Consider the following 24,972-nt stretch of genomic DNA (forward strand, 5'->3'; position numbering starts at 1 on the left):
GTGCAGCTGAAAATTAGCAACCTCTTCTATTTGCTGAATGAAGAAAGCAGTGTAACTCAAAACCTTGCGTATCCCTACATCAACAGAAGAAGATATCACCTTACCCTTTTGTTATCTCTGATTCTGTCCAAAGCACGTGTTATACCAGCAGTGAAGTAAAAAAAAATGAAATTATGATTCTGACAATAACACAGAAAAGAAAACCCTCAGATGAATGGATTGATTTTTAAAAGTGGATAAATTCAGACAAATAAAAGTTACCACCGAGTTTAAAAAAATGAAGCAGGTTGAGCTTTCTGTTTTCTAAAAGAGCAAAAGCATATAATTTGCCCAGTAGGACAGGATGCAAAACAAGATAGAGGGGCACCAATAGTGATGTATGAAAAGAAAGATCAACAACAAAATATAAGATCATTTCTAAGCTCAGTTATTCAAATAAGAACAGATAAAGCTGCCTTATATCAGGTCAGACTATTGGCCCACCTAGCTCAGTACTGTCTCTACTCTAACTGGCATGAGTCTCCAGGGTCTCAGGCAGGGGGCTTCCCATTACTTGTGACCTGATCCTTTTAACTGGAGTTTGTTAGGGAAGAATGAACCCGAAGACTTCTCCATGCAAAGCCTGTGTTCTACCATTCAGCTCTGGTCGCTCCCCATGAGGGGAAGTCAAAGATTTTTCTACTCCACTGGTTTAAACACATGAAGCTGCTTTATACTGAGATAAACCACTGTTTCACCTAGCCTAGTTTTGTCTACTCTGACTAGGAAGAACTGACTCTGTGACCTTCTATATGCAAAGCAACCATTCTACCACTGCAGTGTGGCTTCTCCTGTCCATTTACCTCCTCACCTTCTTGTCCAGTTGTGATACACCATACATATGAAAAGAGCCATACTAGAGAGAGTACTTAAGCAGAAACAGAAGAGATAGAATCTGGAATAGTGAGGAAAAGGCAAGAATGCCAAAAGTTTGAAAGGAAGAGACAGGGATTGAATTCAACAAGAGGCAAAATGCAACCATTATCAGACATTTTCTGAGCTACAACCTAGAAGCCCTGCTCCCTTACTATTCATGCTCAGACACTGAAAGTAGGTTCTGAGACTGGGTCCTGGTGAGAAGGTACTCTTTTTCAGTGGATCCCAACAACCTTTGCTTGAAAAATTCAAGGGAGTTTCCTACTCCGTTATTTATTATTTTATTTATTTATTAATTAAATTTATATACCGCCCCATAGCCGAAGCTCTCTGGGCGGTTCACAACAGATAAACATCAAACAAAACCACAATTAAAACCACAAATCAAGGGTTAAAAATAAATTAATAAACAGGGATTAAAACATAATTAAACACAATATTAAATGCATGTAAATATTAAAATGTAGAAATACTAAGATGTTAAAATTTAAAAATGTTAGAATGTTAAAATGTTAAAATGCCTGGGAGAAGAGGAAGGTTTTGACCTGGTGCCGAAAGGATAATAATGTTGGTGCCAGGCGTACCTCATCAGGAAGAGTATTCCATAGTTCGGGGGCCACCACTGAGAAGGCACTTTTTCTTGTTGTTACCTTCCGGGCTTGTCTCTGAGTAGGCACCTGGAGGAGGGCCTTTGATGTTGAGCGCAGTGGACGGGTGGGTTATTGAAAATAGTAAGGTTTGAAGTGAAGGAAAAAATGGAACTGGGAGAATTTACCAAATCTAATAGACACTCAATATCTCAACAGGACTTAATAATGCAAAGCTGAATGCTGCCAGGTTTTTTTCCAGTTGTTTTCCATAGATGGGGAAAATTTAGACTCTTTGGGAAAAGAAACTCAACCACAAGGCAAATCAAACAACTCCACTCTGCAGAGTAGGCTCTATCTGATTAGAATCAGAGGCAGTCCAGGTTTCTTTGGCTAATATTTCAGGCCAGATGAAGTGCTGCATTACACTACCAAAGGCAGCAGGAATTCTATCTGGCTGTGTGCTCTGTCTTCTTTAAGATACAGAGAAGGCTCTCCCATGAAGGAAAGGAAAGCAAAGCAGCTGAGCATGGGAGCCATTAAGGGCAACAAGAGACAGACAGACCTGGCCCATCAAGCACAATCCACCATGCTCTTTCACATCTTCTATCCATTTTATTTAAACTTGCACTGGGGAATTTCTTAGTGGATTATACCCCATGTTAATTAGTGGATGGGGATGCATCTAGATTTTCTGCCTTAGCCACAAGAGTATCTTGGGCCACTTCTGTCAAGCTAATGAACAAACAAACAAAACAAGGGCCTGAACATTATTGTGCTGGAAGAGAAGGCAGGACTTACATTGATCACCTTTGCTTTTAGCCTAGAATTGTACAAATCAAGTGTGTTCAATACAGTATTTTTCATGTGCTCCTTCCACCAATTTTTCAAACAGGTCAAAACATTCAGTAAAAACGACTGCATAGTTTTTCCTGCTTAGTCTAAACTCACTGTGCATCCATGGCAAAAATGAGGCTATGGAGAGCTGAATGCAATATATGTGCTCAGCTTCAAATGTCCATTTGTGGCACAATCCAATGAAAGTTAACCATTTTTAAATAACTTTAATGTAAATGGGAGAGTTAAGGATGTGCTTAAATCTCTCCCATTTACATCACTTCTAAATTGGTTGGAATCTCACCGTTGATCAGCAGGCCTGTGCAGAGCTCTGATGCAGAGTTCATGTCATGTCTCCCAATAGACTGGATACAGACTGACACTCCAGAATAATAATAATAATAAAAATATGCAGATAATTTCACCCGACAACCTTAAAAATCTTATTAGTCTCAGCAAAGTCCTGTTACGGAAGACTAAGCTGGGTTCTATTCTCATTGCCACACCTAAGTTCCAAATGCAAATCTTCATTGTTGATGTAGGAGCCAGAAAGAACTCTGCAAGCTTCTTTTATCAACTGCAACTCAGTATAATTGCAACTCATTCTAATGTTTTTAAATATATGGTTTCTTTCTGAGGCGTGGGTACTAATCCTCCTTTATGTACCTACCCCAGAACCCCAGATTAGGCTATGGCTGCTTTTTTCTTTTTTGGAACATACACAGCCAACAGAGCTCTGTTCTGGTTCCTTTACTGACCATTACAGTCTCCCATCCTGAACTACCCCTTGCTTTCCAGCTGAGCATAATCACAACATTTATTTGGATTAAAATCTGGGTGAAAAGCAACAGCTACAAGAGGTGAAGCATCTAACAACAATTTGCCTCCCACTTCCAACATGGGAAAGGTGAATCTTGTTAAAGTTGCTAGAAGCATTCTTAGTTTCTGCTTCCAGAATAAAAGCACATTTCTTGGGAAATCATATATTATTTTCTAAGGCAATCCATTTTTTATCCACATCTCTTGTTATCATTCAAAAAGAACAGAAGGAATAAAAAAGGAGGTGTAGTCCCACTATACATTAAAAATGTATATGCCTGCACAGAAATACAGGAAGATGAGCTTGGTAGCTCCACCCAGAGTATCTGGATTAAAATTAATGGGGCAAGTAATAAAAGGAATGTGGTACCTGGAGTCTACTACCGACCACCCAATCAAGGAGAAGACAAGAATGTATCTTTTGAAAAGCAAATTGCCAATATTTCAAGGAGGCATGATGTAGTAGTAATGGGGGACTTCAATTATCCTGATATCTGTTGGGAGACAAATTCTGCCAAACACGGCCCCTCCAAGAAATTTCTGAGTTGTGTTGGAGATAACTTCCTCCTACAAAAAGTGGAGGAAGCAGCCAGAGGATCAGCTATGCTGGACTTGATTCTAACCAATAGAGATGATTTGGTGGATGAAGTGGCAGTTACGGGAACTCTGGGGGAAAGTGACCACACCATGCTTGAATTCTTGATTTTAACAGAAGCAAAAGCTGAGAGTAAACATATGTTTACCCTGGACTTCAGGAAAGCTGATTTTAATGAACTCAGAACAATTGTAAGTACGATTCCATGGCAAAGGACCCTAAGGAGAAAAGGAGTCCACGATGGGTAGAAGTTTCTAAAAAAGGAAATTCTAAAAGTACAATGGGAAGCAATTTCAACAAGGAAAAAAAGGGGGGGGGAACAACAGAAGAAGCCAATGTGGCTTCACAAAAAGCTTATAGCTGACCTGAAAACAAAAAAGGACACATACAGGAAGTGGAAAGAAGGCCAGGCCACAAAGGAAGAGTACAGACAGGTATCACGGAATTGCAGGCATGGTGTCAGGAAGGCTAAAGCTGAGAATGAGCTGAGGTTAGCAAGAGATGCTAAAACCAACAAAAGCTTTCTTCAGGTACGTCCATAATAAAAGACAGAGAAAATAAATGGTGGCACAGCTAGTCAATGAGGATAGCAAAATGACGACAAAGAAAAGGCAGAAGTGCTCAATTTCTACTTTGGCTCAGTCTTCTCCTAAAAAAGGGTCTATGACCCTCCTGGGAAACATGAAGAAGGGTCAGGATTGGAGGTTGAGATTGATAGACAAACGGTCAAGGGATACGTACAACATTGTTGAAGGAGGCTGTGATAAGACCTTTGTTAAAAAAGCCTTGGTTAGACCCTGCAGATCCTAACAACTTGCTCCCAGTCTCTAATCTCCCCTTTCTGGGCAAGGTGATTGAGAGGGTAGTGGCTGCTCAGCACCAAGTTTTCCTGGATGAATCCGGCTATCTAGACCTTTTTCAATCAGGCTTCAGGCCTGGCCATTGGACAGAGACTGCCTTGGTCGCCCTGCTTGATGACCTATGCCGGGCATCAGACAGGGGGAGTGCATCCCTGTTGGTGCTGCTGCACCTCTCAGCGGCCTTCGATACGATCAACCATGGTATCCTTCTGGACCGTCTAGCTGGGATGGGATTGGGAGGCACTGTTTTACCTGATGGACAGGACCCAGAGAGTGGTGCTGGGAGACTACTGCTCGACCCCCTGGCTGTTGGCCTGTGGGGTACCGCAAGGTTCCATTCTGTCTCCCATGCTCTTTAACATTTATATGAAACCGCTGGGAGAGGTCATCCGGAGATTTGGAGTACAATGTCATCAATATGCTGATGACACTCAGCTCTATCTCTCCCTACCAGCTGATTGCAGGGAGGGAGTGCTCATCCTAAACTGGTGCCTGGAGGCTGTGAAGGGCTGGATGTGGGCGAACAAACTGAAACTTAATCCAGACAACATGGAGGTACTGCTGGTCAAGGGAAAAACTGCACCAGGGATGGGGTTGCAACCTGTTCTGGATGGGGTTGCACTCCCCTTGAAAGAGCAGGTCTGCAGTTCAGGAGTCCTCCTGGATCCTGTCCTGCTGCTTGAATATCAGGCTGCGGTAGCCAGGAGTGCTTTTGGCCAACTCAAACTGGTCTACCAGCTGTGTCCGTTTCTGGAGGCAGTTGACTTGGCCACAGTGACACATGCATTGGTGACATCAAGGCGTGATTGCTGTAATGCACTCTATGTGAGGCTGCCTTTGAAAATGGTTCGGAAATTGCAGTTGGTTCAAAATGCAGCAGCCAGAATGTTAACTGGAGCATGGCGCAGGGAGCATATCACCCCTGTGCTTTATCGACTCCACTGGCTCCCAATTTGTTTCCGGGCCCAATTCAAAGTGCTGGTTCTGACCTTTAATGCGCTAAAAGGCCTTGGACCAATGTACCTGAGGGACCGCTTACGCCCATATGTACCTGTCCGGGATTTAAGATCATCTGCCTCTTGTCTCCTCTGTGTGCCTGGAGTGAAAGATGTTTGACTGGCAGGCATGCAGGAGAGAGCTTTTTCAGCTGTGGCCTCCAAGCTCTGGAATACCCTACCCCAAGAAGTTCGCTCTGCTCCCTCCCTGTTGGTTTTCCAGAGACTTCTGAAAACGATCTTGTTCCAGAGAGCCTTTGGGAGAGATTGAAGGTAGAGCCTGACACTGATTTTATGTCTTCTACATTAAATTTTACCTTTGTAGGCCCCTTTAGTACCAATCCCTATATATATGTACATATGTGTGCACACATATATATATATATATATTGTATTTTAATTGTATTTTATGTATTTTAATTTATTTTAATGTTTTTGTGATTTTACTGTTTACAATTTTATTATGTACATGTCTGATTTTATTTTTGTAAGCCGCTCTGAGTGCCCTATTATAGGGTAGAAGGGCGGGATAGAAATATTTTAAATAAATAAATAAAATAAATAATCACTTTGAATGAGTTCAAATTGGCAGGGCCCGATAAACTGCATCCAAGAGTACAATAGGGCCCCGCTAATATGGCGGGTTAGGGACCAGGCCCCCGCCGTAAAGCGGAAATCGCCATAAAGCAGGGCCCCATAGACTATAATGGGCAGCATCGCGAAAAAATAACGTGAAAACGTCGCAAAACGGCAAAATCGGCTTTAAAACGGGGAATTTCCCCTGCCTGAAAGCCGCCGCATCAGCGGAACGCCGTAATGCGGGGCCCTACTGTATTGAAGAAACTGGCTGAAGAACTCTCAGAACCACTGTCTATTATCTTTGTGAAATCATGGAGGACTGGAGGAGAGCTAATGTTGTCCCTATCTTCAAAAAGGGCAAAAAGGAGGAACCGGGGAACTACAGACCAGTCAGCCTAATGTCAATCTCTGGAAAAATTCTGGAGCAGATTATAAAGCAGTCTACAAACACCTTGAAAAAAATGCAGTGATTACTAGGAGCCAGCATGGATTTATGAAGAACAAATCCTGACAAACTAATCTTATCTCATTTTTTGATCAGTTAACCTCCCTTGTAGACTGTGGGAATGCTGTGGACATAATATATCTCGACTTCAGCAAAGTTTTTGACAAAGTGCCCCATAATATTCTGATTAGCAAGCTAGCTAAATGTGGGCTGGATGGAGCAACTATCAGGTGGATCCACAGCTGGCTCCAGAATCGTACTCAAAGAGTGCTTATCAATGGTTCTTTCTCAAACTGGGCGGACGTAATGAGTGGGGTACCATAGGGCTGAGTCCTGGGCCCGGTGCTCTTCAACATTTTTATTAACGACTTGGATGAGGAGGTACAGAGCATGCTTATCAAATTTGCAGAGGATACAAAATTGGGGGGCACAGCTAATACTGTGGAAGACGGAAACAAAATTCAAAGGGACCTTGATAGGCTGGAGCATTGGGCTGAAAACAACAGAATGAAATTCAACAGGGATAAATGCAAAGTTCTACACTTAGGAAAAATACACCAAATGCACAGTTATAAGATGGGGGATACTTGGCTCAGCAGTACGACATGTGAGAAGGATCTTGGAATTGTCGTTGATCACAAGCTGAATACGAGCCAACTGTGCGATGTGGCTGCAAAAAAGGCAATTGCTATATTAGGCTGCATTAACAGAAGTATAGTTTCCAAATCGCGTGAAGTATTAGTTCCCCTCTATTCAGCACTGGTTAGGCCTCATCTTGAGTACTGTGTCCAGTTCTGGTCTCCGCACTTCAAGAAGGATGCAGACAAATTGGAACAGGTTCAGAGGAGGGCAACAAAGATGATCAGGGGACTGGAAATAAAGTCCTATGAGGAGAGACTGAATGAACTGGGCATGTTTAGCCTGGAGAAGACTGATATGTTAGCACTCTTCAAGTACATGAAAGGTTGTCACACACAGGAGCGCAGGGATCTCTTCTCGATTGTCCCAGAGTGCAGGACACGGAATAATGGGCTCAAGTTGCAGGAAGCCAGATTTCAACTGAACATCAGGAAAAACGTCCTAACTGTTAGAGCCATACGACAATGGAACCAATTACCTAGAGAGGTAGTGGGCTCTCAGACACTGGAGGCATTCAAGAGGCAGCTGGACAGCCATCTATTTGGAATGGTTTAATTTGGATTCCTGCACTGAGCAGGGGGTTGGACTTGATGGCCTTACAGACCCCTTTCAACTCTACTATTCTGATTCTATGATCATAAAAATGGGATGTTTTAAGCAGTACGCCTGAAAATATGCTAGGAGTAATGGAAAGCCCACACACACACAGAAAAGCCTCCTTGTGTTTTGTGTTTGTAAAGCAATTGTTTTTTTAACTCTAGGTTTTTGTTCTGAAAAATTAATGCTTTTTACTTCCATTGCCAGCCTGTAAATTGTTTAGTTGAAATGCACAATGGGGGTACCTGAAAAAGCTGTGTTAGTTTGAGGATTATTACCATTTTGACTGCCAGGACTCATCCTTGCACAGAGAATTGTGCTTTTTCCCACCTGTTTCAAAGATTTATCTTTGAAAAACTTTTTTCCAGAGCAGGCCAGAATTTACTGCAAAGGGGTGTTGTCTGTGACAAAGAAGACCCCTAAAATTGCTGAGACTTATTTTTGTTCCCTGTGGGCAATGTTACAACATAAAAGATCAGATTAAAATTTACCTGTAAGCCTGATACCTTAATGAACATGTCTAATTCTTTTTTTATTCCAAGTGCCGTTTCTGATAACTTGGACAACATTAAAATTTATTTTATTTATTATTTGATTTATATCCCGCCCTTCCTCCCAGCAGGTGCCCAGGGCGGCATCATGTCATCAGTGTATAAACTTAAAAAGCAAGTGACTGATTCATATTCCTTGAATCTGTGTGTTAAGCCATAAACAATGAGTTTAATTGTTCTTTGACCAAATTAAAGAGGGGATGGGGGCAACCCTGCCTTGTCTTGCACGTTTACATTCCCAGCTGTTTATCTGGACTGTTGAATAAGATGTACTATAAAACCATTGTATTATTTTCTCAAATTTCGGAGCCACAATGGATTTTTTGCATGACTTTAACTATGAAATTCCAAGCTACTGAATCAAAAGCCTTAAATATATCAAGTGTAAGATTGCTAAAGCTGAGTTCTACCGTTTACTATATTCTATTACATTCAAATTTCCTAAATGGGTCATAAGTCTGTCTCTTGGGGACAAATTCAAATTGATTAATGTGAAGAACTTTGGGAATTACCTGTTTTACCCTGTTAAATAAGATTGCCACAAACATTTTGTAACTGGAGTTCAATAAAGAAACAGGGCAACAGGAATCTAGCTTTAAAATGTTTAAAAGAACTATGATTTGTGATTGTTTCCAGGTGGCTGGGAAATTTTCTCCATTGAAGACTGACAGAAAACCCTGCTGAAGATGTTGAATAAGAATGGACTTACAAGTTTTATAAAATTAATTCATATAACCATCAGGTCCAGTTGATTTCTTGTTTTTGAGATGGTTAATTACTGATTTAATTTTCTTTGTAGAAATTGGACTGTTTAAGATGTGCTGAGTATCTTCTGCAAGAGGGTTGTTATTCAATTTGTCCAACTACGTGTTAATAGTTACATCTTCTATATTTTTATTTTTGTATAAAGGATTCATAAAATTTGACAAATTCTTCACTAATTTGTTTGGGTCCATTACTTTTTTTATCCCCCTCCATACTTTGTACAACTGATATTACAACTTTTTCTCCTTTCTTCAATTTATTACTTAACAATTTAGAACTTTTGTTATCAAATTCATAATACTTTTGCTTTGTGTATAATTATTTCAAAAGGTTTAATTTGTCTCAGTTATATTTCTCTTTTTTTCTGCCAAATGTAAATGTTTTTGCCAACCTGACATTTGTTACTTGCTCAGTTAATTGACTGACTGATTGACTGATTGATTAATGCTAAGATGTATCACTGAACACTAAAGTCAGGATCATTCAGACCATGGTATTCCCGATCTCTATGTATGGATGTGAAAGTTGGACAGTGAAAAAAGCAGATAAGAGAAAAATCAACGCATTTGAAATGTGGTGTTGGAGGAGAGCTTTGCGGATTCCATGGACTGTGAAAAAGACAAATAATTGGGTGTTAGAACAAATTAAACCAGAACTGTCACTAGAAGCTAAAATGATGAAACTGAGGTTATCATACTTTGGACACATAATGAGAAGACAGGATTCACTAGAAAAGACAATAATGCTGGGAAAAACAGAAGGGAGTAGAAAAAGAGGAAGGCCAAACAAGAGATGGATTGATTCCATAAAGGAAGCCACAGACCTGAACTTACAAGATCTGAGCAGGGTGGTTCATGACAATGATATTGGAGGTCACTGATTCATAAGGTCGCCATAAGTCATAATCTACTTGAAGGCACATAACAACAACAATTAATTTTTGAGATCTCCTATTTGCGTTTTATTTCTGTGGTTTATGTCACTGAGTTTCTTGATGCAAATTCCCTGTGACACCACTTTCATGGTTTCCTAGCACAGCACATGATTTACCTCAGGAACATCATCGTTCTTAAAATAATTAGTTAAACCTTCACTTATTAAAAAAATAAGTCACTCAATTAGAGATAGGATTAAGTCTCCAGAACTGTGGGTGGTATTCTATTAAAGCATCTGTCAGCACAAGGATGACTGCTAGCACACCAGGACTTCCCCTCTCCTCCCCCCCCCACATGTCCCTGTGTCCCTCCTAAGATCTGCTCTGGAGGGTAGGGGGAATCCCTAGAACAGATTTCGAGGGTATAGAGAGAGACGAAGTCCTGTTGCACTAGCAGTAATCCTTGTACTAATGAGACCCTGACTTAGTGCTACATTGCATACACCTTGTGTTGTTTCTGATGTTGAGGTCAAGTTTAAGGAGACTTGTACTGGAGCATGATGAGTGATTTTTATGAGTTCTATGTCCACTTTTAGAACTGTTGAGAGGAGACAATCTGAGACTATTATACTATCAATACAAGCTTAAATGCTATGTGAGGGTAAGCAGTTGTAAAGCTGTGATTTGGAGGATTTAATTCTGACCAAACCTCCCTAAGGTTACAGGAGTCCAATTTTTCCATTTGCTACAGTTGATGTTTATATTCCCTTATCTTTGAATAATTAGATTTAAAAGTTTTCTTCCAATTACAATTGAGGTCCGAGGGATTTACCCCTCTCAAATTCCAATGTAATTTGCCCTCCTCCCCAGTATTATGTCTTTCCTCTTATAGGTAAGAGTCTTACTATCTCTTGGGCGCTGCATTATGTCCTCTTTGTGGGTAAATCAGACAAAGCACAGCACTATACCCCAAGAAGCAGCACAGCCTTCTCCTTGGGCTTGGTCCTCAAAGTGTGGTGTGCCCTTTCTAAATCTTGAACAAAAGGTTTCACAAATGGCACCAAAGCCAAAAATTATTTGACAACAAATTATTATGATCTTCTACTGTTTCAGTCATATCTCACTTGCCAGTTAATCAGTGATTGTGGTTTATTGCATCCTCTAGTTGAACTTTTATTTCTTGGTTCTCTCTTTTCAACTTTTGATGGCACTAACCATAGATCCATTGATCCATTGATTCTGACACTATTTTTGAAGTGTCAATCCAAGTATCTAGGTTTGTAATTTTTTCTTCTAAGGATTGAACTAGTTGTTTCCCAGTTTCCATCAATTTAAGTTTGAAACTGAGCAGCTATTTCTTTCACCAAGCTGGGTTCTGCATCAGTTTGACAGCAGTTTGGGAGGGTAAGGTTCTATTTTATTTCCCTTATCACTGAAGTGAGGCAGAAGAATGCCTTCCTTTTCTAGTGCTTTAAAATAACGAAGTAAGGATTCCCTTCTTTATTTTCCCAGGTTGTGGGAGCAGGGCCTGTTTAAATATTTCCCACAACACACTGTTTCTATCTGTTTAGATCGCTGCTGATTGGACTCTTTGCTCTGCCATGGGTTATTGTATTGAAAGGTGGTATTCAGAATCAGAAGGGAATCCTTGGCTTTTCCACAGGCTACTTGCCTCTCTTGATGGCCGTAAAAGGTATGCTTCAGCTAATTCATGTGCCAGGACACTTCCTTTCCCTGCTATTCCCCACCTCCCCTTGCCCCGCACATACTTACCAGAGACAGTTACTACTATGTACTGTTGTGGGGCTGGAGTTGGTGTTTGTTGTCCGGTGGACGGAGCCTGTGACTGGGGAGGTGGGATTTCTGCCACATACTGTTTTGAAGCGGGCTGTTGCTGTTGTGCATTTTGCAGTTCTGCCACATACTGTTGCTGAGCTGCTGCCACTACCACAGGTGCTGCTGTGGCCACTGTTGCTGCTGGCTGTTGCTGTGACTGTTGCGACTGTTGTTGGGCTGCCTGTAATTCCGTAACATACGCCTGTGTTGCCATGCCAACAGTGGGGAAAATGATAATAAATAAGGCTTTTTTTGCTTCCTTTCGTTGAAGAAAAAAAGAGGAAAAACAAATAGAACAAAAAAGAAAGAAAAAACATTGATCAATGATAAAGCAATCCACAGACAGAAAGAGTTCCCTATAGTTCTGTTCACTGATCACTAACTTTATAACACACCATGCTTAAATACCTAATTGCAGCCAATTACAGAAAAGAATAGCAGCAGGTACATTGATTACTTCTCTGAGAAGATCTGCCCACAGCACAACACTTTGCATTTACACAAATGTAATCAGCATGACTGTACGCTTCCCAAAATTCCTCCCAATCACAAAACACACACCACAACCTTCTCAAATTCACCATTCTTCCACTGGTACCCTTACCTATTTTGTGAACCTTAGTGCAATTCTGCACTTCTACTTCTGAAAAGAACCCAATACCTTCAAAACAGCCACTGGTTTTGAAAGCACCCGGTTGTGATGCTGCATGCTCAACACAGATCCCAGGTGTGTTTATTCTAGCCTTGCAATGTAGCATGCATCTGGCCAGCTCAGGTGAACAATCACCACCAAGAAACCCAGATACATCTTCTAAAGCTAGGAACTCTGTACACCATCTCCACAGTGATGTTGAACACAGGATTGTGTTATGGAGGCTGCATTAATGGATCTATGACCACCGGCAGTCCCAGTACTGCACAGGCACCTGAGATACTCCATGGTGATGGGGACAGAGTAGCCAGAAATTGTTTAAAAGATCAGAGGTGGGGGAAGAAAAGCAGAATGGGCAAGCAAATGAGAAGACACCCACCTAAATTTGTATTTACAATACTAACCTAAAGCACCTAATCTTCTGAAGCCACCTAATTTTCTGAGCACTGAAATACCAAAGCTTTCAAAACATCTGAAAAGATTGATGTGTTCTATTCTCTCTGAGCCAAAATATTCATCAGTCTAGAATGTTGTGAAGTGCTCAAACCATGGCACTTTGGCTCAGGGTTCGTTCCAAGGGCTCAATGTGTCTTCAAATATGGTCTGGTGAGCAGAAAGGAAATCCAGTAGACCAAATGGTGTCTCTAATGATAGCAAGGCACAAATACAGACAAATAGCAATAGCCTAACTCTTTGTATTGAACAAAGGAGAATCTTATCCAGAGGAACAATGAGTAAGTCAAGCATACCAGGCCCTACTGAAAATTACTAACTGGGTAAGATGAAAATATAACAACAACAAAAGATGAAAATTAAAATTGAACACACAAGCACTTTCCAGAAAAAGAAAAGGCTTCAGTTATTGCCAACTATTCCTGTGGGATTATTGGCCAGTATTTAACAATCCAAAAAGTGAGGTATATTTGTGTTAATTCCTCTACCTGACAACTAGCTACACCAAATAAGTTGTGCTATTGTAATTTTTACAGTCATAAGTGTTTTTATTAAAGGCAAAGAAAGATTCAGCCCATTATTATTACCATGTTTAAAACTGAAATTAGATGCCTGTTACGTTTTATACCACACCAAGGTGGTTTTCAAACTCTTTCAGGAAACTCAGGAATTATATGGAATTCTCTGTCATAAAAATCAGTAATTGCAAACCAGTTTCTCTGACAGACAGCATGTCCCCCACTTCCAATCTTCCCTTTCAAGCTTTCGGAGAGTACAAGTTGGTGTTTTAGGGCATGCTCCCAGTTTACATGAGGTGACAACAGGGTGACCAACTTGTCTTGGCCAATGTCGGCAACACTTCAGGCTTTTTAGGTACACAGCTAACAAGATAGTGTGTGAATGAGAAAAAACATGTGCTCATTAACAGGTGTACAAAAGTGCATTCTCATCAGAGAGTCAGCACTGGTTTTTGAGTATCCAATTGCTTGCAACCTGGTATTTCTTGCCATATACTGTGAAATTGCCCTGAGTATGCATCCTAGAATATATCCAAAAATCCTCTGTAACACAGAGAGGTTCTGTGGCAGCCAAGTCTATGCAGAAAGTGTTCCCTGAAGGTAGAATATTTGAAAAACACACTATTCTACACTGTAACTGCTACTCTAACACTTTGCATCTGAAGGGATCTTGAATAGCACAAGAAAAATGGTATTGTTTTTCACTAGATTCATTAGTGTAGTTGGTGAAAAAGTATACAGGCTTTCCATTAACACAGAACCTTTACTTCATCTGGGTGTGGGGGCAGGGCGGGGGCAACCTAGAAGAAAACAACAGTCTCTGTAGAATGGAAAGGGAAAAAAGGAGTTCTGTCTGGGTGGTGCATGGCTCTGCATGGTCAACTCCAGAGGCCTCTTTACTTAGAAGAAACAGAAATGGGCCTCCTGTACTATAGAAAGTACCAAGAAACCATTAGTCCTGGATGGCTGCATGCCAGTTCTCACTATCTGCAACATAGCTTCACATAGGGAACCAAGGAAAAATCAGTACTCCTGTGATGAATCTCCTCACCTGTATATATTTTCCTGCCCATAGTAATCACTGCCAGCAAGAGGACCCCTCTATCTGTGGCATAGTTACTCTCTGCCGTGGTACAGATTCTCTATACAACTACAGTGGCACTAGGCTGCTTTTTCTGCCCTTGACAGAGGAGAGAAGACACTTAACACAAGGCGGTCGAGCGTGTGGTGGCGAAGCAGTTGCAAGCGCACTTGGAGGAAGTGGATTATCTGGATCCATTCCAGTCAGGCTTCAGGCCTGGACATGGGACTGAAACAGACTTGGTCGCCTTGGTGGATAATATGAGGAGAGCATTGTATAGGGGTGAATGCACCTTCCTCGTCCTCCCGGACCTCTCAGCGGCTTTTGATACTGTTGACCACGGTATCCTGTTGGACCGCCTGGAGGGATTAGGCATAGGAGGCACTGTATTGCAGTGGTTCCGTTCCTTCCACTCCGATAGGCACCAAAGAGTAGCATTGGGGAATGAGGTTTCGGATCCTTGGCCTCTCACTTGTGGGGTGCCGCAGGGCTCCATCCTCTCCCGGATGCTACTTAACATCTACATAAAGCCACTGGGGGCTATCATTAGGAGATCTGGGCTGCAGTGTCACCAATATGCGGATGACACACAGCTCTATCTCTCATTTAAATCTTCACCGAGGTTGGCTGTAGAAACCCTATCCAAGTGCCTGCAGTCAGTGAGTGCCTGGATGGGAAGGAATAAGCTGAAACTGAACCCTGGCAAAACCGAGGTACTGTTAGTGGGAGACAAGGGAAGGTTAGGGGATTTGGACCTGGTGCTCAATGGGTACAACTGCCCCTGAAAGACCAGGTCCGCAGCCTCGGGATCATTCTTGATTCCCAACTGTCCAAGGGAGCCAGGCAGCGCTGTATCAACTCCATCTGATACGGAGGCTGCGCCCCTACCTTCCCAATCACCTGCTCCCATCGTTGGTACATGCCCTGGTCTCCTCTCGCCTAGACTACTGTAATGCACTCTACGTGGGGCTACCCTTGAAAACAGCCCGGAAGTTGCAACTGGTACGCGTCTGATTAAAGGCAGCCGTCGGCGAGATCACATAACTTCAGTGCTAAAAGAGTTGCACTGGTTACCAGTTACTTGCCGGGCCCAATTCAAGGTGTTGGTTTTGACCTTTAAATCCCTACATGGTTTTGGCCCAGTCTATCTGAAGGAGCGACTCCAGCATCATCAGTTATGCCGTCCAACAAGATCAACCTCAAAGACCTTCTCTCTATCCCATCAGTCAAAACAGCCAGACTGGAGAGGATTAGAGAGAGGGCTTTTCCAATTGTGGCCCCCACCCTGTGGAACTCCCTCCCAAATGATCTCCGCCATGCCCCCTCTATAATGAGTTTCCGCCAGGCTGTAAAGACCTGGCTCTTCAGGCAGGCTTTTGGGGTGGGCTAGATTTTATCATCATTGTTTTCAGATTTTTAATGTCTAGTATATTTGTATGCCTATTTTGTACATTGCCCAGAGTGGTTGGATAGCCAGCCAGATGGGCGACTAAGAAATTCAATAAATAAATAAATAAATAAATAAATACTTCAAACACCAGGAATGAAACCATCGGTCCCTTGAAATGTCCAGCTGGACTGACTCAGCATGGCTGATATAAATACCATGGACTTGGTGCTACAGGTCAGGACAGCTGTCATTGTAAGGGCTTATTTATCTTTAGTGGTCTCCTCCAAAATGGAAAGTGTAGCATTATATGTAAGACAAGAAGAATTTCGCCTGTAGATTTTGGCACAAGGAATGGGAGCCCAGCTTAAGATGTGTTCTTCAATGAACTCTAGTCAGAACACAGACATTATGAGGATGGGAAACTGAAATTTGGGATAGATATTTTGATGGTGAAGTAAGAGGTAGGAAGATCCTATTATTTGGTCTGAGAAGGCGTGTGACTCAGGCTTGCAAGCAGCCACTTGAATGGACCCTGAGATGATCCCTTCTAGATAACCAGGTAAGGAAGCTTTTGTAAAACAGATGAAACTCAATTCTGCCCAAGCCTATCAATGTGCCACAAATGGCTACCACAGATATGTGTGGGTAGGCTGACTAATTAAAAAAAGGAGGGAGGGGCTAGAAATTGTTGTGAACTTACTTGTATGGGTAGAGTAACTGTCTGCTGGCAATGGCCTTGGCAGTAGCAGTCAGCGCAACACTCACCTGACCTCTGCTGCATAAATACAGACTGAGCAAGGTCAGCATGGTGCAAATGTACCAATGGCAACAGGATTGGGTCCGCTGGTGTATTTGCACTGCACTGACTTCAAAACAGCAGCAGCAGCAAGGTAGACAACTGGAGGTAAGGTGAGCACTGTCATGCTAGGCCACGCCACCATCTGCTACTGGGTATTTGTGGCTTCTAGTCTTGGCTCTGAAGAGGAAATGCTCCTAGAATCTACTGGGGGAAAATGAAGTTTGGCTGTCTTTCTTGGTTTCTCTATCCTCAATTAAACATGTATAACAATCCTAATGTTATTTTGAGTTACATACTGTAGTTTGTCATTTGTTGGCTATGGGCATCTGAAGCTGCCTTATACAGAACCAGACCACTAGTTGCCTATAGCCCAGGACTATTTACTCAGAGTGATAGCAGCTCTCCAAAATCTCAGCAGAGGAAAGCTTTTCCTACCCATGCACTACACAATCTTTCTTTTGGTATGTTATGAAATGAGTGCTAGAAAAATCCCAAGCCTAATTGGCCAGCTGCTCCTTAGAAACATGACCTAGGAGAAACCAAAGAATTTTAAGCAGTTTGTTCAGCCCAGTGCAGGACTGATGCCTAAAACCATAATGCAGCTCCTGGGAATTTGATCTTTTTTTAAAAGTCTTGGTTCCACACAAGCATCACTTACTTCTGTGCTTTTCACCCCCTTGGAAATATGCCGCTAGCCAAATGTTTCCCTCATGCCAATGGAGTCAAGAGAGATGGGATCACTTTCCTGCAGGCAGACATCATGTCATCCACAGCTACATTCCAAAGGTTCCTGTACTCTCGGTCACTCCTTTGAAACAAGACAAACTGGGAAATGACCTGGCTGTTTTTAGATCTGGGAAGATTCAGGGAGTCACAGCAAGTAACAACTGGGCCTAATCCCAATAGGAATTGTGTACTCAAGTCCCTCACTGACAGACATGGCCATTATCTTTGAAGATCAAGTCCTCAGCAAGTTCCGAGCTTCAGAAGCTCTATTGACTCTTATTTCTCAAATAACCATGCATGACTCTCCTCTCGCTTTCCTAAATCAAGCAAACATTCTTATCCACACAACTCCACAATCAAGAGGAGAAACAGGAAGTCCTCCCTGGCCTGCAGCAGATGGTATCATTACACAAAAAGAGGTGGGAACCAAGCCACCACCCACTGTTGAATGTGACTTGGCAGCAGAATATCTAAGTCACATGTTGAATACAACTCTTGAAATGCAGCAATTTCTGGGGAGGAACATAGATGTGTGAATGTAAACAGCATCGCTATTTGTTTAGGTCAAGGGCTTAAGAAGAAAACTCACATGCCACATAAACTGTGGAGGTGACACGTGACTATTTCTGCTGCAGTTGTGCAAAAAGAGTGCCATTATTGCTTTGAATTTTGAAATTAAACTGAAACTGTCACAAGATTGTTTGATCTTGCTGAATATGAAACGCACGTTCAAAAGTGCTCAAAAAGACCTCTGTCCAGAACAGTGAATGATATTATTCTAGTAAGGAGCTTTTCAGGAAGGTTTTAGGCACAATCTACTGGGAAATCTTGTACAACCCCCAAATAAATGAACAGAAGCTGTGCAAGATCACAGACGGCACTGCTGCTGGAAAGGAGTGTTTCTGGGACCTGCAAGAAGAAGTCTACCTACCTCACAGACAGAACTCCTGGGAAACAATCACCAGAAGTATTGATAACTGATCCTTACCCAGCCAGCCCATACTGTAGATGCCATTGCCAGCTGGTACTCCTGCTGCAGGGGCGGAGAAGCAATCCAGAATCTACTTCCTGCAGCCACCTCACCTAAATCCCTTTCCCAGTGATGCATCATCCACTGAGAGAAGCCGGTGCTAAAGTAGGAAAGGGGAAACTATGTTCTTCCTCCTTGGTTCCAGCTCCTGTCCAAGGGACCAAGGACATTCCTAGACAGATTTCATACCTTTACCTCATCCTGAGTCCCCTTTCCTTAAGCCTAAGGTGCTGGGAGATGTAGAACAAAGCAAGCAGGCCAAGGAGAGGAAAGAAAAAGATTCCAACTCTTCTAATTTACACAAGCTTCCCTAGACAGTTGACTAGTGCAGATTTTTACTCAGCACAGTGTACAATTTAACAGGCAATGAGATTTACAAATGTTATTGCATTTACCATTACCAAACCCCCGATTTACACAGTTGCATTCATCCTGTTCTGCAGATGGCAGGCTTCGGCTGAAGAAACAGTCGCCAAAACTCCAGTGAGTCCAGGACAACAGTTCCCCAAATCAAATCTTTACTGGTTAAACCACTCTTGTTCTATGTACTTTTAATAAGAAAATGTTATAGTCAGGGAGGATCTGTAGGGACACTTATTTCAGTGATGTGGATTTTCCAGAAAAGTTTGAATTGGAAACTTTTCGCATGCAAATTACATTAATTTGGAACATTTTCAGTTTGCATCAGAAAAGTTTCTGATGTCCCAGAGAGTGATATAATTTAACAAGTTAATTTACTTGTATTTACTAAACAAAGCTAAAAACTGAAACTGCCAAGTTTGCCAATTATTTATTTACAACTGATATCAGTTCATTGTTACCAACAAACTTATGAAACAGAAAATTTTCTGCAGAAAAATTAAGCACTAGAAAAAATTCCACTACACATCACTGACTCAAAGGAAGCAAATCTCATTGAAATCAAACAGGTTTAATTTCAAGTAAAAGTGTAGAAAATTGGGCTGAATGTGAAACAGAAATATTATCATAGCGCACAATCAGAACTCCTTTCCAATGGAACCTGGAACATTCAAAGGCAGACTGGGCACTCACTGAGATAGCGACGGCTATCGCCACCCAATTTCTATGCATCTAGTTGTTAAAAAAATACAGTTGAAAAGCTGGCAACTCTGCCTAGGACAAGAGAGAGATTAGGAATGAAAAAGGCTATCACCATGTTCTCCTTGCATCTACAAAGCATTAAATAACTTTTAGTAGCTTGCCTTGTTTTCCAGATGCAACATTTAATTTTTACAATTATTATTTGCTTTCTTGTGTAGAGATTTAAAACTACTGCATGGAAATGTATGCAGATATCACACACAGGCCAGGAGCCAGGGCAAACATACATCACTGGAACAAGGAAAAACGAAGTGGAAATCCATCCCCAATTTAGCTAAATTAGTGCCAAAATAAGCAAATGGGCCCCTATCCATTTTTCCTGAACTGTCTGTTTTGTTGACAGGATACTGTCTGAAAATATTCCCAAGTCTGAAAACTGTTCTAAAGGCTATAGTTGTTATATACCAAAACACAATTGCTCTACAGTACAAACATGAAATACTATTTTAAATCACATCAGTAACTCAGCAGCAGTACATCATGCTCTACAGTCAACATATTACAATTATCAGTTTCTTTAATGTATCAGCACATTGCCATGTGATAAGCTGGGCCTCAAATTTTACCTTCACCACATATGTAACATGAGCATGGATGGAAGCTCACATGTTAGTGACACAGGGAAGGAATCAGGCAAGAGCTAAAGTTAAAGTTACACTATGGCAGTCCTTGCTATAGGTTCTACATTACAGACTATCAATGGGTTGATAGCCTGGCAATTATTTTAGCTCTAGAAGATTCTTGTTATAATGACCTTCTAATATCTTATCACCGGGCTAGAATCATCTCAAAAGATCATCTAGACAACTTGTTTTATCACAGGATCATTTTAGCACTATTATATGATATTTGAACTAGATAGTCACTTTGCAACCTTAACAAATCCTCCAATAAAGTTGGAAGACAAGGCCTTTTCATCTCCTCTCACCCCCAGCAATCCTGCTGCCTTCTTCTCCTTCACCTGCTGTTTGGCACATCTGGACTCTAGCTTGCTACAGCAGAGGGGTGATGGACAAAACCATGAAGGAAACTGATGGGAGAAGCCAAAGTTGTCTTAACCCCTACTAAAATGAGAGACGTAAAGCCTAGATTACAGAACCAGTGTGGTGTAGTGGTTAAGGTGCTGGACTACAACCTGGGAGACCAGGGTCTGAATCCCCACACAGCCATGAAGCGCACTGGGTGACCTTGGGCCAGTCACTGTCTCTCAGCCTCATGAAAACCCTGTTCATAGGGTTGCCATAAGTCGGCATCGACTTCAAGGCAGTACTTTGATTGAAAGCCTAGACTGGGTTGCTGTGTTACATCACCACCTTTGATGAGTTGAACATTGAACTCTGCCTGTTGAAGAACGTTATCCAACATTTTCATAATGGTGTTTGATATTCAGAATTTGTAGAACATTAATAACTCTTCACTACAATCTAGTTTCGCTTTCCAACATCTTGTTGCTGCTTTTTAATGAAATACATCCAAAAAGGTACAGTAGCACAACATGATTTGAATATATGAACTTTGCTTTATATTTGGCAGAGTAGCTGATCTGTGGCTTTCCAGATGTAAACACTTCATTTGCAGTGTTACGATACCATACCATAATCCATCACTTCCTGTAGGATCTGTTCCTCACTATATCATCTGCAATCTTTGACATTGTCCTCTATAACACCATCTAATGCAACAGTACAGTATCTATCTTCTCTGACCTATCACGTTACTGATATAAGGTTCATCGTTCTTATTCACCTCTTTATTATCAATTTCATCACTGTACAACAGCAGAGTGCCCAGATGAAAAGAAGACTCCAGTATCTTGAAGACCCATTTTGTATTTTCTTAGGTGCAGGTTCTGTCACCCCTACACAACAATTAAAGATACAGAAACCCTGTTCTTCTGCATATCTGGTTACTGAGCACAGCAGTCACAATTAAAATATTTGCATTCTGATCCTCTCGGTCAACAGTGTGAAGCTCCTCTAAAGAGCTCAAAAACACATTTATCCGCCACAGAGTGAAAAAGCAATGCATTTCAATAACTGTATGTCCCACTTAAAGAGTCTGAAATGTTTTCAGTTCCATAAATCTCCATAAGATGATGGATATATAAAGATATGAAGCTGCCTGAGGCAGCTCAAACTAACACCAAAACTGGTTTTGACATGATGTGAATACACCCTATGCTTACGCACTCCCTCATCCCCTCAGACACTTCAACTAGTTACTGATTACACCTATACCAGCAAATTATGGTTTGCACTTGCCCTCCCAACCAGGATTGCTTACCATGTTTTGACAAAGCCAGGAAGTAATTTATTAAAGCAAAGTGCTCAAGCACAAGACTTGTTCCAAGTAGCAACAAACCATGGTTTATTGTTGCATATGAACCAGCAGAGAAAACTCCATTAATACCCACTCATACTCATCTGTTCTCTAAATCTTTCTGAGTCACGCCACCTATGATCCCTTAACTGAAGTTGCCAGGGGCTGAACCCAAGACCTTCTGCACAGAAAGCCTGTCCCTTCTCTGGATTAAACTGCAAGTCCCAGCCCTCTAATGTATGCCAGATATAAGAAGCTGCCTTTGATGGAGGGAAGTCACCAGAATATCTAGGTCTAACTTTCTATTGTCTAACACTGGCTCTCCAAGATCTCAGGCAGCCAATCTTTCCCAGTCCGGATACCTGAGATTCTTTTTAACTAAGGATTGAACCTTGAACCTTCTGAATCCAAAGGATGTGCTCTACCACTAATCTATAGCCTCGTCTCAAAAAATCCAATTTATGGAGTTACTATGACACCACCCCTATCCGACACCAACACTACTGTTTTCTATGACATCACTAAAAATGTAAATGTACTGCCTTCAAGTCGATTCTGACTTATGGCAACCCTATGACTAGGGTTTTCATGAGGTTGAGAGGCAGTGACTGGCCCAAGGGCACCCAGTAAACTTCATGGCTATGTGGGGATTTGAACCTTAGTCTCCCAGGTCATAGTCTAACACCTTAACCACTACACCACACTGACATCACTAAAAACCTTCTAAATGATTTTAGAACTGTGATGTCACTCTCTACTATAACTACTACCCAACTATTGATATCATGCTTAACCACGAAGAGGCACTAATTTTTATTCTGTTATTACTGCTGTGGGCCGTCACAGTAATTTTAACCAAACCGGGGAGGGGGGGGGAACTGCTCTCCGTGACGTCACCACGACACTATGAAGCGTCCTTGAGACTATTTTCTCTCCGTCTATGAGGGAGCAGTCCACGCCCGCCTATCTGTAAGCCTGATTGGCTAACCTCAGATCCTCGACCAGCGCCTATTGGTCCGCTCGCCCACCAATCACCGGGGAGTGTCGAAACCCCGCCTATCAGGGCCTGAGCCCTTTTCCGACAAGCCCTGTTTGGAGTGGCCACGACGGGGGCAAAGGCCGGAAAAAGCTGCCACTTGCCCGCCTCACCTTTCTCGATTGCCTCGGGGAGTCGAGGGGGAACCACGCGCTCCGCTATTTAACGGGAAGAAAAGGAGGGGAAGCGAACCCGGACCCACCTGGACCGTCCCGGCCCCGTGAGGCCGCGTCCCCGCAGGGGGAGGGGCGGGGACGGAGTCGCGACTATCGTGCACTCTCTCGATTTTGGCGGGAATCGCGCTGAGGCAGGGAGGATGGGCGGTTGTTGTTGTTGTTGCCGGGTTTCCTGGTCGCCACGACTACGGTGGCTATGGCGCCCTCCGTGTTCCCTCACCGGGGCAACTGTTGCTACCCACCTCGGCGCGGGGAGGGGAATGGGCGGTGCCCTGTGCTGATTGGACGGTGTCGAAGATCCATTGGTTTGTTCGACTGCCCGTCACTTGATAGCATTTCCTTCTCCCCGTTGGTTCTAAGTCACACCTCTCACTGGACGCTTCGCCATTGTATTGGCCAATCCAGCTCTCCGTTCTACGGATTAGACTGGAAGCCTGTCTGTTTAGTGGGAAGGGTGAGCCCTCAAGACGGCTGTAACGAATTGGGAGTTGGCAGTTTACTACTGGCTGGAGGCCTTGTCAGTAAGCTGAAGGGTGCGTTGAAACACAGTACTTGGACAGCTGTTTGGGACGCATGCGTATCTCGTGGCATGCTGGGAATTATAGTTCATAAGCGGCAAGAGGACTTTTCCCCTGTATGCTTTAAAAGCCACTAGGTGGTGTATGTGCTTGTTAGCTATCTGCACCGTCTGCGCCCTGTGTCAGAACAACGTTGCACGGATACGTCTGCATTGATAGTTCGTGAGTGATGCCTTACAAAAACAAGAACGGTTTGCTTCAAACCAATGAAAATATGTTGGTTATTTGGATGGACCCCCACAGCCTCCCAACTCCCCTGCTTCCCCCAGCTTTGGAGTGAAAGGCTAAGGAAGTGACGGTGTACAGAGATAAAATTGTGTTGTGCTACAATATGTGATACATTGCCATGGCTTGACTGCTTACATAGTACTCACATTCTAGCAGGAGCCCAATCATAACCATTTCCATACCTTTTAGAGCAGATTCAGGACAGACAAAAGGAAGTACTACTTTACTCAGCACATAGTTAAACTATGGAATTTGCTCCCACAAGACGCAGTAATGGCCACCAGCTTGGATGGCTTTAAAAGAAGATTAGACAAATTCATGGAGGACAGGGCTATCAATGGCTACTAGCCATGATGGCTGTGCCGTGCCACCCTAGTCAGAGGCAGCATGCTTCTGAAGACCAGTTGCCGGAAGCCTCAGGAGGGGAGAGTGTTCTTGCACTCGGGTCCTGCTTGCGGGCTTCCCCCAGGCACCTGGTTGACCACTGTGAGAACAGAATGCTGGACTAGATGGGCCACTGGCGTGATCCAGCAGGCTCTTCTTATGTTCTTAAGCTGTAGGGATGGATATGCACTTGATTGGTGGACAGGGTCAATGAATACACACATGCACGCACTTTGGAGGATCTGTAAGGATCACAGAGGGATTTATTTTATCTCCCATCTTAGCAATATGCACCACAGCCCTCTGCCTGCTCTCTAAGATTAAAAGGCAACATTTCTTTCCAACCAAGCACTGCAGTGGGGATGGGGGGGAAGGACTGCTGCCTGTTACTCTTGAAGAGTGGGCACTGGGCAGAGGGCTTCTCTCTGATTTTAGTGTTGTGGTGTTAGTGCTAAGACTGGAGGTTTTAAAATCCCTCTGCCTGTTCTTCAGAGAGGAATTTGAAAGATGAGCCAGAGTGTTTTTATCCCCCGATCTGATTGGGAGACAAAGCTACAGGGGTTGGTGGGTCACTTCTTGTGGTTTG

General features: G+C 42.6%; 1 protein-coding gene across 6 annotated transcripts in view; it reads right to left on the reverse strand.

Annotated features, from left to right (window-relative positions):
- Positions 1–23,371, reverse strand: part of RFX1 (regulatory factor X1) — a 70,940-nt gene extending 47,569 nt beyond the window's left edge. The window contains exons 1-2 of one of the 6 annotated variants that reach the window (XM_061613831.1): positions 23,223–23,371; positions 11,832–12,153 (exon numbers count right to left, since the gene is read on the reverse strand). In XM_061613831.1, coding sequence (XP_061469815.1) covers positions 11,832–12,108 — 277 coding nt within the window. In that variant the 5' untranslated portion in view covers positions 12,109–12,153; positions 23,223–23,371. Of the gene's footprint in view, positions 1–1,499; positions 2,718–11,831; positions 12,154–23,133; positions 23,202–23,222 lie in introns of those variants that run through there. The other 5 variants (XM_061613826.1, XM_061613824.1, XM_061613827.1 and 2 more) reach the window with 5 other exon arrangements.
- Between the last annotated feature and the right edge of the window lie 1,601 nt (positions 23,372–24,972).

Source organism: Rhineura floridana, chromosome 3, assembly GCF_030035675.1.
Source record: "Rhineura floridana isolate rRhiFlo1 chromosome 3, rRhiFlo1.hap2, whole genome shotgun sequence".
NCBI classification, from domain to species: Eukaryota; Metazoa; Chordata; class Lepidosauria; order Squamata; family Rhineuridae; genus Rhineura; species Rhineura floridana.